Genomic DNA, 17,382 nt, shown 5'->3' with positions numbered 1-17,382 from the left:
TGAGCAGATAATAAGATAATGATTCTTCAAAGAAAAGCCATTCTGTCTGTCAAAATCATTTGTTTATTCATGGTATTCCACTGTTTATAGTCACTATAAAACTTTCCCCCACATCTGTTCTTCTCTACCATGGTCTTCTTCAGTGGAGTAAATGTCACCATGATCATAGTTGAATCCATCAAATAAAAAGGCCTGTCACAGACCTCATATAAAAATTCAAAGGCAGTCAGAGTAACAGAATGTGACAGGGCATGACATCTGCTTACAGCCGCACCATTGTTCCAAGCCTAGTTCCAAGCCATTCGAAGATGTACCTTTAAAGTAACGTTTGCATGTGGAATAGACTGAAATCTTAAAGAGGTCATATTATGCCCTTTTACAAAGTCTTGATTTTGTATTTGGAGTCTACTATAATAGGTTTTCATGCTTGAATGTTCAAAAAACATTATTTGTCACATATTTTACATTGTTGCCCTCTTCCTAGTCTTTTAGTAACTCTGTTTAGTTCCGGTCTCTTATAGAGACCTTCCTTCTGAAAAGCAAAGTGTGATTGGCCAATTGCTTAGAGCGTGTTTCGTAAATGTCAAACCTCTTACCATAACTGCAAGTTTCAATACACTAATAATGCAACTCAACTAGGCCGCGCACCTGTTCGTTTTTTTTTGTGTGTATGCCTTCGGCGGGAATTATTTAAATGTGGAATAGCGTGACGTATACGTTTCTGGAAGATTTGATGTCCCTTTGAATTGACTTTGTGCTTTGTAGGTTTGTAGACCTTTTTCATGCTCAAACAGCAACATTACACACTAAAGAAAGTTGAAAATGTAAAGAAAAAGCATAATGGGTCCTCTTTAAGCTCCATCATACCAATTCATATTCAATTCAGTTTTACTGAAAGATCCAGTGATTTTGTGAAAAGATTAAATGAAAAGACATATATTTTCATGTTTTTAATGACCACATGAACCCTGCTATTCATTTTCATTTTAGTTCAGAAATTCTACAAAATATAGAAACAAACACTGTTATGATTAGCTAACCTCTGTTAGTTAATCCTGTTTTTCATAATATGTTCCCTTTAAGAAAGACATACCACAAATGAAGCAGGTGGTCTTCAGAATTTCTTCCTTTCTCTGTTTCTCACTCCTCAGGTCAGCGAAGGTGTCAATGATCACACCAAAGATGAGGTTCAATACAATGATGATGACAATGAAGAAGAACAAGAGGTCGAACACGACACGTGCCGGGAACATGGGCTCCTGAGGAGCAACAGCGAGGGGGTTATAAATTAAGATTTTACTTTAGATATTTCGGCTGTAAAAGTGAAATATTACAAAATAAGACCTAAATTCAGTTTTTTTAAATCAAATTATTGATCAGCAGTTTTCAATCATCCACATAAAAGACTCAGACAGACCCTTTGAAGCAGCCATAACTGATTTTGCAACGCTTCAAAGAATATAGACAGATGCTCAGAGAGTGTGTAAACGAATGCAGGGGTCTATAAAAGCATGATGTACAGATGCCTGCATGGATTATACTGACAGTATTAGTGACGCCACAAAGGATTTATTGGCGTATCTCATGTCTGAATGTGTTGCGTTGATGATATTCTGTTCACCTCTTTGGAAAGCTTGCGCAGAACATCTGCGATTCCTCCCCCGTTTCTCAGCCCATGGTTCAGAACCGTAATGATGCACATCAGCAGGGTGTCACACACGCGTTCTGTATCATCTTCATCCGCTTCTTCCACTGGGATTAACACACACACAAATATACAGACATAGATAACATAACAGTTTTAAACATTTGTAACTATATATTCAAGAATATATATATTATAATTTTTTTTTCTATTTATTATATATTCAGGATTTTTACTTTTAAGTATTTCTGCAGGTTCATAAATATTTATTCAGGTTTATAACTATATATTCAGGATTTTTACTTACATTTTTATTTATATATTTAGACTTATAATTATGTAATCAGATCAATTACTTATTTATATAATTCAGTTTTAACTATTTTTTACTTATATATTTATTTAGATTTATAATTATCCAGAATTATTATAATTTTTAAGATATATTTCTTGAAATATTTTACATTTTTTTAATGATACAATTTTTATTTTTTATAAATTTTTAGAATTATTCATATTAATAAATAATAATAATCCAATCAATCAATCAATCAATCAATCAATCATTCAATTTATTCATCTATCCATCACATGCAAATAACAGGGATTTTTACTAGTGGTCTCAGAATTTTGGACCCCACTGTAATGTATATACACAGTTTGAGAAGGCCATTAGACTTTTAAAAGAAATCAGGAGCAGAGACTAAGAAAAGACACATCAACAAAATAAGAAAGACAGGAAGATTGAAGAAATGAGCATGGAAAGGTAAGTAAGGAATACATGAGGGACACAGAGAGAGATGCGAGACAGTGAGGGAGAGGTCAAAGAAAGAAAGAGGGTGAGCGTGTGAGAGAAAGAGTGTGCACGTGTTGATATCTAGAAGCACAGGTGATCTTTAAAGACTCCCAGGGCAAAGCAGAACAAAGCAGCACATGAGTCATCTCCTCAACACACACACACACTCTCTCTCTCTCTCACGGGTCATCTCAGCACCTTAACCTCTATAATAAATACACAGGACCAGCCTTTCACAAACATACACTTCAAAAAACCATAAACACACACGCACACACAAATCACACAACATGCCACCAGTAACGCAGTTTATGCTAGAACATTCAGCTGAAGGGTGAGACGGAGGTTAAATCAAAAGAGAAACTGCAGAGCTGCACAGTAAATGCTGAATTATTCTTGATGTCTTTCTCATGCGACATTCAAACTACACAATTAAATCCATGAGTCCAGGATTTTACAGTTTAACAATACACATGGACAGCTGTACAATGGAAGTCCCATTTGATGGGACATCAATATCGCAAACTGTGGTTCTAAAAAGTATCATTTAAGTAACACCTAAATAACTTTTAAAAATGCATGAATGTCATTACATTAGCCAAAAAATATACCAGATCAAGTGGCATCTGCAAAAATATTTCTCAGAACTTTTCTCAGAACATCTAAAAAACATAAAGTGTCCAAATATCCTACATTTAAATGTTTCACACTATTATTGTTTTATCATTTAAAAGCTTCTATTTGTGAAATGTTTTGCCTGAAAACTGCTTGTGCGCCATTTCTTGAACTAAATGCCACTTGGTTTAACATGTTGCTGTCTATTTCAAGGACATTCATACATTTTAAGTGTGGCCTAACTGTCCAGAAAGTCTTTGGGGGGCGTTGCCACTGTAAAAACAAATACAGAGGTGACTTACCGTGGTGAGAACTAAAGGCGGAGTTGGAACAGGATTCACTCAGACAGCTCATAGACTCCTTCACATTTGGCCTCTCTAAAAAACAAACCAAACAAATATTGAGTTTTTTTGGTAAAAACATTAAAATCTGCATTCATAGCATGCGTGCGTTTGTGATCAATTAATCGCATCTAACATAAAAGTTTTTGTTTATATAATATATATGTGTGTGTGTGTGTGTGCATATATTACTATTTATATATTATATATATGTCTGTGTGTGTATACTGTATATACACACATTTATACATATATACAGTATATATACACATATATTTATACATATATACAGTATATGAGTATGAGTATATATATATATATATATATATATATATATATATATATATATATATATATACACACACACACACAAACATATATTATGTAAACAAAAACTTTTGTTATATGCGATTAAATCGATTTGACAGCACTAGTTTTTTTTCACAATAGCAAAGCTTTATTAAATCATGTTTGTTGTGTTCCAGTGAATGCGTGTCCCTTTCCTGTCCCCAGTGCTTGTGCAGTGCTGCAGTGCACAGAGGAAGTGATTATATAAGGGAGTGTGGCCACTGCTGGGTTATGCAACAGGTGCCATGTGCTAGCAGGTCCTCTCCTATCTCAACAACGCTACATGGCCATGTGTTCATATAAACACACATACACGGAATATCTTCACCGTCACGCATCCACATGTACATACTGAATTCATCGCAGATGTGCTACTCTCACTAAAAGAGACATTTTACTGCCATTCATACCAAGTCATTTACATATACGATACGCAGGGTTGCACATTAGCATATGATAATGACTTCATCCATACAGAACATTTGGGAAATATGAAACGAAAGACCAAAACAACAAGTTCTATGCAATGTGCAGCTGGAAAGATAGGAGGCCATTACAGCAAAGAGCGTGACAGGGACATCATGTACACTTCATGCTTACTTAAAGAAGGGAGGCGGTCTACTTCCATAAGGAAGTCATCTTTAAAGAAGAGGAAGGCCACAATGGAAAAGAGGTAGACCAGGATGATAGCCAGAACAGCTGTGAGGAAGATGGAGCGGCCGTTCTTTGTCACACTCCTCATCACGTTTAGGAGCGTTTCCTCTCTACGCACAAGATCAAACAACTAGAGAAGGAAAGAAAGAGGAATATTATAAAAACATGTTAACAAAAATAAATAATTTTAATTATTTAAATTATCATTGTTCTAAAACCAAAATAAATTATTACATTTGCATTAAATTAATCAAAAGTGACAATATTTTGTAGCAATGTAAAATAATTTATTATTTAAAACGCTGTTCTTTTGAACTTTCTATTCATCAAAGAATCCTGAAAAAATGGTATCACTGTTTCCACTAAAATATTAAGCAGCACAACTGTTTATAATGATAATAATTTCATTAGCACCAAATCAGCATATTAAAATGATTTCTGAAGAATCATGTGACACTAAAGACTTGCCATCACAGGAATAATTTACATTTTAAAATGTATCAAAAAAAAGAAAACGTTTATTTCAAATTGTAATATTTCACAATATTACTTTTGACTGTATTTTTCATCAAATAAATGCAGCCTTAGTGAGCATAAGAAACTTTTATAAACATTAAAAATAATCTGTGTATACAAAAACATTTGCTAGCGCTAGTCTGCTAGCGCAGTAAGAAATAAAAAACAAATGTTTTTGTATACACAGATTTTTTAAAATTAGAAGATTAAAATTAACTTGAACTAATCTCATAATTTCTGTCCAGTTTTTAGAAGCCAGAAAGAAACTGTAATAGTAAAAAAATCTATAAATGTGTAAATGATTGTATTATCTATTTAATTAATATCTAAGCTAACTACTCTGACAGCCATAAAAATACATAGAGATTTTTTCTCTCTCAAAGCAAGCATTCCTGGACTCCACTGAATTTTGTTTCTCCCCCCCCCGAATTAAATCATTAATTTCATTTAGAAAAAAAGATTATATAGCAAAAAGTGTGAAATCGTACCAGGATACTGTAGAAGAACTCATGCACGAACAGACCCAGCATGCACACGATGACGTAACCGACGTGCAGAAGGAAGAAGATGTCCATGATAACTGCTTTGTACCCTCGTGTGAACGTGCCCTGGTTCCCCACAAAACTAACCAGGAACACGATTTTATTCAGCAGCTGTGAGAAGACATTAGAAGATAATGCTACCCGACAGCAATAGATCCTTACAATCACATTAAAACATCCTTCAATACAAACACTTTCACACATAGCAAAGAAAACACAACGATAAATGCAAATAATATAATGCACCTAAACCATATAAATCATGCATAGTTGGGAAAAATAGGCTTTTAATTAAATATCTTTTAAATGAAAGGAAAATGTTTCCATATCCTTTGTTGTTATCTTCAAAGTAAGTAAATATGGGCCTGTTTATACCTGGTCATGCGTTTTTTTCTTGATCAGATAGCTATCCAATCATGAGGAGACCAGTTGTTAATGCCCTCTGAAACGCTTTCGAGATCACTCAAACCACTTCAGAAGGTGGTATGAGACTCATTCCAGACGAAACTGGACAAGTGTAAATGCATCTGGTTATTGGGAGGCACATATGTAAATTTTACTCCTCCCATTTTTTTTTTTTTATATAAACGTGAGCGTGTTATAGGCTACAGTCAATCTGATCAGTAAACATGCATGAAGTGACTAGGTGTAACCAGGCCTTAAGCCTTGAATTTAGAGCAAATTCATGCGTCATTTAGAAAGCTAGTACTTACTCAAAACCATGAGCAAGGTGAAAATATATATACGATCTGCACTTGCAGCGAGGATAAACATGGTTTGTGGCGACTACTAGGAAGATGTGGCGAGTGGCATCTAGTATCCCAGACTTCTAGAATCTGTTTCAGCACATGTCTCTGTTGGTCCTTCATGTGGTGCCATAATGGCTGAGGAGACGCCAGCTTAAACAGACGCAAACAGACTGACACAACAGAGGGACGTGTCAGCAGTTTGAAGGCTGGAGCTCCATTTGGCTGAGAGGGAGGCATGAAATCACTCTCATTTTTTATCTGAACGCACATCAAGCACATCAGCCGCTTCTGTCATCATACATGTAACTGACACTGATGCAAAATGGCAACGCTAGATCCTCTGCTGCCATCTTTCATATTTAGCCAGATATCGAGCGGCCTTTTGTAATTAATAGGTATTAACGATTAATCAGCAGACATGAGGTGTTAGTGGATGGTCTATTTTAATAGAAGTTCGGTTGGTTTATAAATGAAAAATACACTTTGACATTTAATCAGTTCACGGACGCTGAATGCTGATGGGCTAAATGAAGCGTGAATGGTTTGTAATGAATTTGCCTTACGTTGGTGGCCCCCAGAAGCAGCAGTGTGGGTCCTAAGCCCAGCGTGTATATAGAGCGGAAGATGACGGTGACCAGGAACGCCAGGATACCTCCACGCCGTGGAAGAACAAACAATGTGAAGGTGCTCACGACCACTGCCACCCAAAGCAATACCGACAAGAATGGAGGCAAGATACCTAAAAGACAAAACAATGAACTGCATGAAGATTTTTTGGGTGAACTACCCCTTAAATTAAAATCATTATGATGTAATGACACTTAGATTTCGTAAAAATAAAAATTAATTATTTCAGTGTTTTACATTTACATTTTTCTGGATCCCATTTTAATGGTTAAAAGGATAATTTAATAATTTATTAAAATTTTAACAACAAGAATCCCATTTGAAATGTGCTTTTTCAGAAATTCTATTAAAAAAATTCCTGGATTTCTTTTTTTTTATGATTTACTACAAATGTATTATCAAAAACTGCGGTAATCAAAGTAACCTTTTTTGCAAACAAAGTGCTGCACAACAGAGGTTTGCAATTAAAGAGGTTTCATTTAAAACATGGATGAAAAACAGTGATATACTTTTAAAATAATGTTTTAAAACCTTTTTTTTTAATTATTATTATTGTTATTATTACTTTAAGAAGTACATTCTACTGTACAATATATAATTCTGTCATAATTTGTTCAAGTTAAACCAAAACTTTATTTTAGCAGTTTGTATTAAAGAGCTTAGTTTGTATTAAATGAAAAGGTGAAATGCTGGATTAAGTGACTCTCAGAGCAGCCCTAGAGAAGTTTATATGAAACTTCACAAAAACACTACGTTGTGTACTTGAGTATGTGTAGCAGATGAAACGCTAATTCACACAGAACATGCAAACTACATATCTAAATGTAATATTCACAGACACTAGTCATATACGATTTGATGTGTACTTTTGATTTATTCATCCAATTTTTGCTAAATTCAGTGACATTCCATGTTATACAGTCAATTGCATTTTTATGAATAGATTCCGTTTGTGTTTCGTGCCACGGAAATCATAGGGCCAGAATTATGCAACTTTTTAGATATCAAGAATCAAAGCCGTACCTTCATCTCCATCATCTCCAAATGGGTAGAAAAGAGCCACAGCCAAGTTGATTAACACAGCCAAGTTAAAGGAGATACTACCCCATAGAGATATATGTTTTGACACCCAGAAAAGTGGTGCATTATCTGCAAACACACACCAATACATCAGTATAATAACTCTGGCACAGACTCAAACTTGTGATCAATTGTTACATTTGAGCAAAGTAAAAACAACCCACTTCTTATTTTCTTCTGCCACCTCATCTCATTGTAGAGGTCATCAAACTGCTGGAAGAAGTCGTTGACCTTGCTGCCCTGGTCGTCTCGCTCTGTGGTGGTGAATACACGCACTTTTGATTCTTCTGTTAAGTACTCACAGATGTTGGGCACAGGAAACACGATCTGCTCCATTGTGCGATCATGACGAACAATCTAAAAATGTAATAAAAAAAAATTATTATTTTTTTGGGAAGATCAGTAATAAATCATGTTTAAATAATACACTTTGACTTAAACTTCTGATAAAAGCAACGATATGTAAATAGGTCAACAAATGTGTCATAATAAAGTTACAGAAAAGCCATTAAATTAAGTAGTTATCTTAAAAAACTCTCAAATTGTCGTACCTCTATCTGAGCAGTGTGGTTGGCGTAGTATGTGAGCGCCGTCTCTCCCTCGATGCTGGGGTCTAGGCCAGGTTTCAAACTCTGCTGGAGGGTTTTATTGTGGCGTGCCAACTGATCATAAAAAAACACTTCAGTCAACACAACAGATTCAGAAACAACAGTTCCATATCAGGGTGATTCTTCAAATATGTGGACTTTTAGAACATTTTCAAGTTTGTCTTACAAGTTTAAATTTGTTTTTAGTTTTTGTCTACTAATAATGTCCATCAGTGGACATACATCCTGTACAGGTGAATTCTGTATTTTTTGCTTAAAAACATGAACATTCCACCAGAGTTTTATTTTCACCTTACATCAAATTATGCGTTACATTTTATAACATTGTTTAATGAAAATGACGAATGTGGAAATTACATTTTTGTAATAAAATGGCCTTTATTTTGTCGTGCTAAATTTAATTTCATAGCTAGAATTTTATGTATGCCAATACAAAATTATTAAGTAAAAGCAAAATGGACAAGCCCTTTAGCCCTTTAAATAATTATTATGCAACTAATTGAATTTAACTAATTGTAATTTTCAAGAATTAAAAAAAAATGCATATTTTTAAAAACTTTTGGCATAACTAAAGAAAAATTCCAACATGATTGAAAGTGATGGACAGTCAAAAAAAAAGAGAAGTGTTTTCAAGTGATATTTATCTTTTTTTTCGTATTCATCTCTTGATAAAAAAGTATATTAACTTTTGATAAAAAAATGTATTACCTAAAAACGTTTTTAAAAAAATGTTTGATGTGGTGGAAATAATGCTACAACTGAGGGAGTCATAATGTGTTAAAAAAAAAAAAAAAAAAAAATTATATATATATATATATATATATATATATATATATATATATATATATATATATATATATATATATATATATATATATATATATATATATATATACACACACACACACACACACACACATACATATATGCTATTTATTATTTTATATAAATATATATATATATAATTTTCACAAAATAAATATTGAAATGGTTTATTTTATTTAGATGTAACACCGTGTCCTAACTACACGCGACGCGATAAAATTCCAGCGACAGGCACACTAGACGCGACGCGACTGTGAGACGCAACAACGTCAATCAAAAATCACAGCCAATCAGAACAGCGTGTGGGCGGAGTCTCGCGGCAAGTACACAGTACTAGAGAGTAATCTTGACGGCACTCGCAAGAAAATGGATAAGTAGTTACATAATCAAATTCACAAATATTACACCATTTAAAAAATACATAGGCTACTGAGTTACTAAAACAATCTTTGTCAAATAATATTGTTTGTTCACAGTTTTAACGTTCTTGTTTCCATTTGTTTAATTTCAAGATCTGAGGTGATTTATCCATTGTTGCTTTTACAGCTACAAAGCTGGAGCACTAAATGACATTCAAAGTCACATTACACGCTTTTAACATTAAATAAAGCACATAAACAGTACCTGAGATTATCATTGCCACACTTTGTGTTTGTTGTTCCAGCGCGACGTCGCAGAAAAATAGAAACCGTTTCTAAATTAGAAACGTCGCGTGTTGCCGTCGCGCCTGGTTAGGACAAAAACTCTGATTAACATGGAAAAGATACCTTTTATCGCGTGTCGCGGCGTGTGTAGTTAGGACACGGTGTTATAACTCATAACTGATTTTCTTAGTTTAAAATGTAATATAATGGATTTTCTTAGTTTAAAATTTAAAGTCTGACTTTGAGACAATGGAACATCAACAAAATCTAAACATTTGAAAAATAGCAACAACAAAAAAGAGAAAAAAATGCTACAATTTGTTAGTTTTAATAAAAGTCAACCTCTGAGACAAAGTGCTTGAAGTTGCAGGAACACCATTAATCTATTAGTGACACATTGGTGATTTGGCTAACACAAATCACATTAGCGATTTAGAAGTTTCATAATGCCAATGCAACCCCTGGATGAGTCAGTTCATAAGAGGTCAGGACTGATCAACCAGATCACTTCAAAATCAAAACATTTTAAGATCAGCCCATGCCGAAGAACTCTGATGTTTATCTTAATGACTGAATACCCATAGTGATGTGGCCAAGATTCCTTAGTGAGACAACAACATCCAGAGACAACCTAATCAAAAACAGCGCTCCGAAAATCATTTCCAACAGATGACGGGATCAAAGGGCAACGAACGATCAAAATCGCTCTGCAAGATCCAAGCAATTCATTTAAGTAAAGAACCATCTCCATAAAAAACAAGGTAGTTTATACATAAAGAAGGCTGCTCAGTCTATTGAAGTAACCAGTCTTTCTAAAGATGCAGACGGTCACTCTGTAACCTCAAACAAGGACAAGTCCTTGAGACAAACAAGCAATCATTCCACACCCTCAGCTTTCCTTCATCGCATAATGGCCTTAACACGGTAAATAGAAGCGAGGGATTTACATACTTGTTTTCGTACACGCTGAAAGAACACAAAAGATGTGCGCATTGAGACACTAAGAAGGTGAAATCACTTTGTCTCCTCACTGAGGTCTAAGCCAAAAATGTTTACTGTGTTCTTTTCATTTCAGATCAAAGCTACAGTAACATCAGGAATCGGTTTATAAGAGCTGGAAGAGAGCAAGACACGCAATAGAGAGCTAAACTGACACCAAATAATGTCATTTACTTTGTCATGTTCCCAGTAAACACAGGAGGATCTTGTATTTGGCAGTTGTTTTTCAGCACTGTAGCTAACAAAAAATAACACGCCAACAATGCTGAGCAAACAAAAAGAAATTGAAACCACAATGGAAAAAAAGGACATGGGAATGTTCTTTGCCAAAACCGTTTACAGTATCACTATTCAATTTAACTTCCTAAGGAACAAAGTAAATTTACACACATTTCTACTTGACAATCAAAGCATGTTTACAGAGCGTTCTCTCATGAACATAAGTTCACATCAATTCAAACAATTGCAATATTGAATAAACTATTTAAAAATTTTCGGCCAAAACTGACATTTCAAACCACCCGCAGCATTATGCAACTACATGAAAACAGTTGTTTTTTAAAAAAAAATCTGAAGTAATTGTGACCTGGACTTGGTTCTTGGTCCAAGGTGCTAGGGTGTAATGGATGGTTTTTATCATGTTGTTATGCTGTTTCTGAGTGGTTACTTGATAGAAAACTGTAAATTCTAAGTATGAACAATTGCACTAGTGACACTTGCCTTAGCAAACACCACTAATTAAAAATAAATGTCAGTAATCATTAATAAATGTACATGTTTTATCAATTTTTAAGCAGAAGACCTATTAATATAAGATGTAATTTAAGTCTCAGGTGTCCCCAGTATGTGTCAGTTTGTATGCGTCATGTGAAGTTTCAACTCAAAATACCCCAAAGATCATTTATTATAGCATGCCCCTTTTTTAATGGAATCAAAAACATGCTGTTTTCGTGTGTCTATCTTTAAATGCAAATGAGCTGTTTTCCCCCGCCCCTCAGCTCACTCAGGGGAGGATCTAAGCTAATAGGTTCGATTCTGTCTTGGGGCCACCAGTCTTGACGTCACAATGTGTAGAAAATGCGAACAACTCATTTTAATACACTGTTTATGATTTATGGGGTATATAAATACAAGGAGTAGGTGGATTTTCACCATTATAGGGTGGTTGTGTACACTGTCGACACACATTAATGTTCAAACACCATGTTGCATATTAGGTCCCCTTTAAAGTCATGTCTGTTCATTTCTTTCTCAGTGTCAGTGAAATTAGAAAAGAAGGGATTATTCCTTTCCTTTGACTCCCTCTCCTTCTTTCTCCGCTCGACTATTATGTCCTCAGGCCCTGCTTGTTTTCTAATAGTGATAATTTACACAGGAAAATGAGACTGACAAACATTGTGCAAATGGTCCAAGTGAAGTAGAATCTCCCCAACTAGATCATATAGCCATATGCCAGTGTTTCTCAAACCATTGTCCATCTAAAATAGCCACAGGGTCTGCGTAAAAGTCCTGAATTTTAAACAAAAATATCACTGAAAACTATGGCAAGAGTTTGCCATACCATATATTATTCCAGCAAAGCTAAGAGTGAGAGAACAATGCATACTTGTACTAGAGTTCTCTCTCAGTCATCTGTGTGATGTGATTTGTGTTTGAAAAAACAGAACACCTGAAGTTATGTCATTATGAAAGCAGCCAGTTAACACATATAAACTGTCTGGCAGATGGCTGAGACTGTGGAAGTGAAAGAGAAGATTGAAACTGAGAAATGCACAACGTGATTGAGAATTTCCTCACAAGAGGCCTTAAAGGGTTAGTTCACCCAAAAAGTAAAACTCTGTCATTAATTGCTCGAAAATGACACAAATTAAGGTATTTTTAATTATATCTGAGAGCTTTCTGTCCCTCCACTGGCTGCTACGCAACTACCATTTTGACGCTTCAAAAATTTCATAAAGAGATCGTAAAACTAATCCATATGAATTGAGCGGTTTAGTCCACATTTTCTGAAGTGACTCAATCCCTTTATATGATGAACAGATTGAATTTAGGCTTTTATTCACATATAAGTGGTAGTTGTGTAGCTGTCAATGGAGGGACAGAAAGCTCTCAGATTTCATCAAAAAGATCCTCATTTTGTGTTCCAAAGATGAACGAAAGTCTTACGGGATTGGAACATGAAGGCGAGTAATTAATGAAAGAATTCTGCGTGAACTATCCCTTTAACCCTTCTTCAGAGGGATTTTTTTATTTTTCTGAAAAGCATGTTGATGGCCATGAACTACTCGCAAACTTTCAATATGACTATCTAATCCTCCGTTATCTTCAGTAGGTTTGTACTTTTAACAGATATTGCAATGTGTTCTATCACTAAATGTTATATTGTGTCACATACGACAGCGTTTCCCAACCTTTTCATTATGCTCAAGTACCCTTAATCTGCACCAATCAATGCTATTAACCCTGATTAGTTATCATAGCCTGCTAAATATTCCATTTTAAAGGTTTAACAAAGCAAAATGTCTTTCTACTGTAAGTACCCCTGATGTAAACTTGGTAGCTCACATTAAACATCTAAATCTTACCTGATGGGCCAGGATGAAGATGTTGTGGCCAACATCTTTAGGTTTGATCTGATCTGATGTCTCTTGATCAATCTCACTCTCTTCTCCTTGAACGTAAGCCTCCTTCATCACATCAACCTGTAGATGAGAACATTACTGCATTTATAGCACAGAACAGACATGTTTTGGCTGATAACAGATGATCTAAACCATATTTATTGATTGCACAACAGTTCGTTCAGGTTCTAAGAATGCTGATATACAGTATCAACCAACAGCAGCAATATTGTATGATACTGATTAGCTCACCAGTTCATTGGGTCTCATCTTGTACAGGATCTTCTCCGCATTCTCGCTGTCATGACGACTCTCCATGATGGCCAAGAGAAGTTTAGATGCATTGTTCTGATAGTTAATTGTAAAGAAAAGAGCCTTTTAAAAATAAATGACTGTGAAGTTAAGAATATTCATACATTTTTCTCCTGGAGCTAAAAGTGCAGATGTTTTTACATGCCAAATCAAAAATTTGCAATGCTTCAAAACAATTTGATATCTGTAAAATTGTATTATACATCAATTGCCTCCTTATTCAAACTACGTCCTTAACTGCAAACAAACAAGTACCTTCAGCTCCAGTACAAGGTCAAGTCGGTTCTTTCCCAACGGATCAATTGGATTCACAATGAGCGCGATGATGATGTCAATGCCGTTTGACTCATGCCTTGCTATGCACGACTGCGGAGGAGGAAATACACAATCTGTGATACCAAACTATTATTTATCAAGTCTTAGACATGTAGAAAAGACTTATTTTTGCATCTTTAATAAAGCTAGAAATAAATTAATTTTGGTACCAAATCTAACACTTGGACTCTATATGGAAAGGATTTCTCCCCATTTTCCAATGAGGATGATGTTTCAATCAATACCTGGTTTTCATGGCAAGGACCCTGGCAGTACTCTGTGATGGTCTCAAGCGTCTGTATGACCAGGTCTACGTTCCTCTCATTAATGTAGAGCCCCAGCAGCCCCAGTCCTCCCGTTGTGCTGCCACAGATACAGTCAAGAAACTGCAACGTCTCACACACCAGGTTATAATTGGTTTTGTTGCTCTGATCTCGCAGAAAGTTCTGTATACAAGAGAACAGAAAGATTTTGACTAATAACTCAAGTCGAGTCCTGAGTGGCAGTAATTAGTATCTCAGTTCAGACAGACTCGTCCATAACTAGGTCAGGGGTCCCTTGAGATGTTTGTCTGCACAACAAAAACATTTTTTGTTCTCACAATGGAAAAGCACTAAGATTTTTGACACTGTAAAGGCAGCATTGCTGGTTTTCACTTCTAAGCACACTGGAATGGTTTACAGTCAAACAAACTAAGGCTGAGAAAAATTGGACGAATAAAAATTATAAAAGATTTGCATCTCCTACCTGCAAGTGCCTGTTATGATTCTCACAGAGCAGCTGAAGGAAGCGAAGGATTGGTTTCATGATGGTGATGGCCTGGCTCATCTGAGTCTCCTCCACCACCTCCTCCATCCCGTCCTGTCCCGACCCCATCGGCTCCATCTCGGGGTCCAATTCCCGGCGAAAGATGCTGTAGGCCTTTGAGGTGACTGAGGAGGCATCTTTAAGCTGACCCCGCATCTCTTCTCTGAGGTGTAAGGAGTCTCGAACTTCATAAGAGAAGAAATAAAGAACTTCTGATTATTAAATTGTTACGGAATCAGTTTTATTTAGTATTCATCAATATCTTGAATTAGCTTTTATTTTTATATTTAAATTTTAGTTTAAGTTTTTTAACTAATTTAAGTGATTTTTTATCAGTTATATTATTTTTAAAAAATATATTTCTATTGGTTTTAGTTGTATTTTTTAATAATTTTTGAAGATTATGTTGTTTCAGTTATTAGCCAAGGAAACATTTCATTTATGTTTAAGTTAAGTATTTCATTAAATATTTATATTTTATTTCAGCTGTATTTCAATAACTGAAAATTATTTTAATTTTTTTGTTTTTTTGTTAACTACAGTATAACAACATTGAATGGGATGTAATATTAAAGAACATTTTATTCAAAATTATTCAATTATACAAAGGTCAATTCAAATTCAAAATCTGTCATCCATACTAGGTACTGCACCTGGAAGTACTTTTGATAAAATATATGTATTAATATCACAACATCAAGCAATATATCACACAATCAAGAGCTGTCATTCGGTCATAAGCATAAAGCCACAGGTTGATATTTATTGGTATTATTTTAATATTATAGTTCAATAAACAGGTTGCTATAGAATATTTAACAACTTAAACTCAGAGACAATATTACAACCTATAACAAATATTTTCAAATAAAACCAGACACAATCTGATGAATCAGCACTACTGAACGATTTGCTTAAGCAAATGAATCACTCAATCATTAAACAAATCGGTTGAGGAACTGACTTCAGACAGTCTCTTGTTGACCTAGTGCATAACAATGAATTTTAAGTCCCAAAACTAAGTGCAAATCCTTAAACGTAAAAACTTTACGTGCAAATGTGGAATGATAAACTTGATAACTGAAAACCCGATATTGATAGACTTAGCCCCCCTTAATGTCTATAGTGGTAAGAAATAGCCAACAATGTATTTATATCTTCAATAAATGACAAATTCTTGCAGGATATACTGATTGAGTTCTCTTCAGCATGAGAATTGATATACCAATTCAAAGTCATCCATACTAAGTCGGAGGTACTCCTTTTGAAAGAAATAGATATTTTTTGTTGTTTTTGGATACATATTAAGGCACATGTGAATATTATTATTCAAAACTTAATTGCCATGTAACTGTCAACAACATTTCTCCTCATCAAACAATCATGTCTTGTGCACTACACCGTTCGACTAGGCGAATTTGATATCTTTCCTCTCTCGATGAGAAGTGTTAAATAAAACCCTGCTTTTTAACAGCAGGCCTTTGATAAAGTGCCAGCTACCCCTCACATGACCTCATGTGACAGGATATGGAGCACAGCAGTTGAAATGGGGACAGATACTATTCATATGCCTGACTGTCCCTTCATTTACGCTGCCTCAGGCCTGAACTGCAATCACATGGTTAGCTATGCATTAAGGCAAACTTGTTTGTGATAAACAGGCTTTTCACAGGACCAATGACATACTTCTAGTTCAGACATAGCACATCATTTAGAGAGTCTAGGTCATTCTTTTTAGGTCTAAACATGATAAAGCAGAACACTGCAATTAGGACACATCTCTATTTTCAGCAAGAGACTAAAACCGAAAATGACATTTTGAAAAACGGCCGAAAATATATGCCTCCCCGCCCCTCAGTGTTCAGCGCTCAAGTTTCACTCTCGCTCTAGTCGTTGTCACTGCGAGTTGTGACGCTCTGCTCAATATTCCGCAAAGCTCAGTTGCTGATGGCCCATGCGAACGCTCCACCCATGTACTGCTCATTCTCATTGAAAAAAGCAACAACCGCTCAAATAATGCGCCAACATGAAATTTCTATTTAGTAGTAGGTCTATACTTGTTTCTGACTGCAATAGCCCTAATGTGCTGTGAGATGGTGTGGTATAGCCATACTGGGAAAACGACGTTAGCCTCTCTGATAATACAAGCTTTGTAGGACTTTATATTATTTAAATAATTGGTCAAAAAATAAATCTGTTAAATCTGATTCTGTTGCATAGAACCGAATATAGAATAATACATTGATATTTAATATTAATATATATTCTGTCCAATTATAGTGTTACTTTCAACAAAAGTGTGGTTATTTTATTGTATTAGCTTGTATTTTTTAAATTC

The 17,382-nt window shown here is 35.0% G+C and overlaps 1 protein-coding gene across 1 annotated transcript in view; it reads right to left on the bottom strand.

Moving 5' to 3' along the window:
* itpr2 (inositol 1,4,5-trisphosphate receptor, type 2) overlaps window positions 1–17,382 on the bottom strand; it is a 99,549-nt gene that overhangs the window by 11,074 nt on the left and 71,093 nt on the right. The window contains exons 41-54 of the mRNA XM_084124539.1: window positions 14,985–15,229; window positions 14,483–14,683; window positions 14,178–14,288; window positions 13,863–13,958; window positions 13,575–13,691; window positions 8,465–8,575; window positions 8,078–8,270; window positions 7,857–7,982; window positions 6,770–6,945; window positions 5,404–5,568; window positions 4,346–4,529; window positions 3,359–3,433; window positions 1,622–1,752; window positions 1,094–1,259 (exon numbers count right to left, since the gene is read on the bottom strand). Coding sequence (XP_083980665.1) covers window positions 1,094–1,259; window positions 1,622–1,752; window positions 3,359–3,433; window positions 4,346–4,529; window positions 5,404–5,568; window positions 6,770–6,945; window positions 7,857–7,982; window positions 8,078–8,270; window positions 8,465–8,575; window positions 13,575–13,691; window positions 13,863–13,958; window positions 14,178–14,288; window positions 14,483–14,683; window positions 14,985–15,229 — 2,097 coding nt within the window. The remainder of the gene's footprint in view (window positions 1–1,093; window positions 1,260–1,621; window positions 1,753–3,358; window positions 3,434–4,345; window positions 4,530–5,403; window positions 5,569–6,769; window positions 6,946–7,856; window positions 7,983–8,077; window positions 8,271–8,464; window positions 8,576–13,574; window positions 13,692–13,862; window positions 13,959–14,177; window positions 14,289–14,482; window positions 14,684–14,984; window positions 15,230–17,382) is intronic.

Source organism: Abramis brama (assembly GCF_963993115.1).
Source record: "Abramis brama genome assembly, chromosome: 9".
In the NCBI taxonomy this organism is placed as follows: Eukaryota; Metazoa; Chordata; class Actinopteri; order Cypriniformes; family Leuciscidae; genus Abramis; species Abramis brama.
Note: the sequence above shows the minus strand (reverse complement) of the source record. Positions and strands in the feature narration are given on the sequence as shown.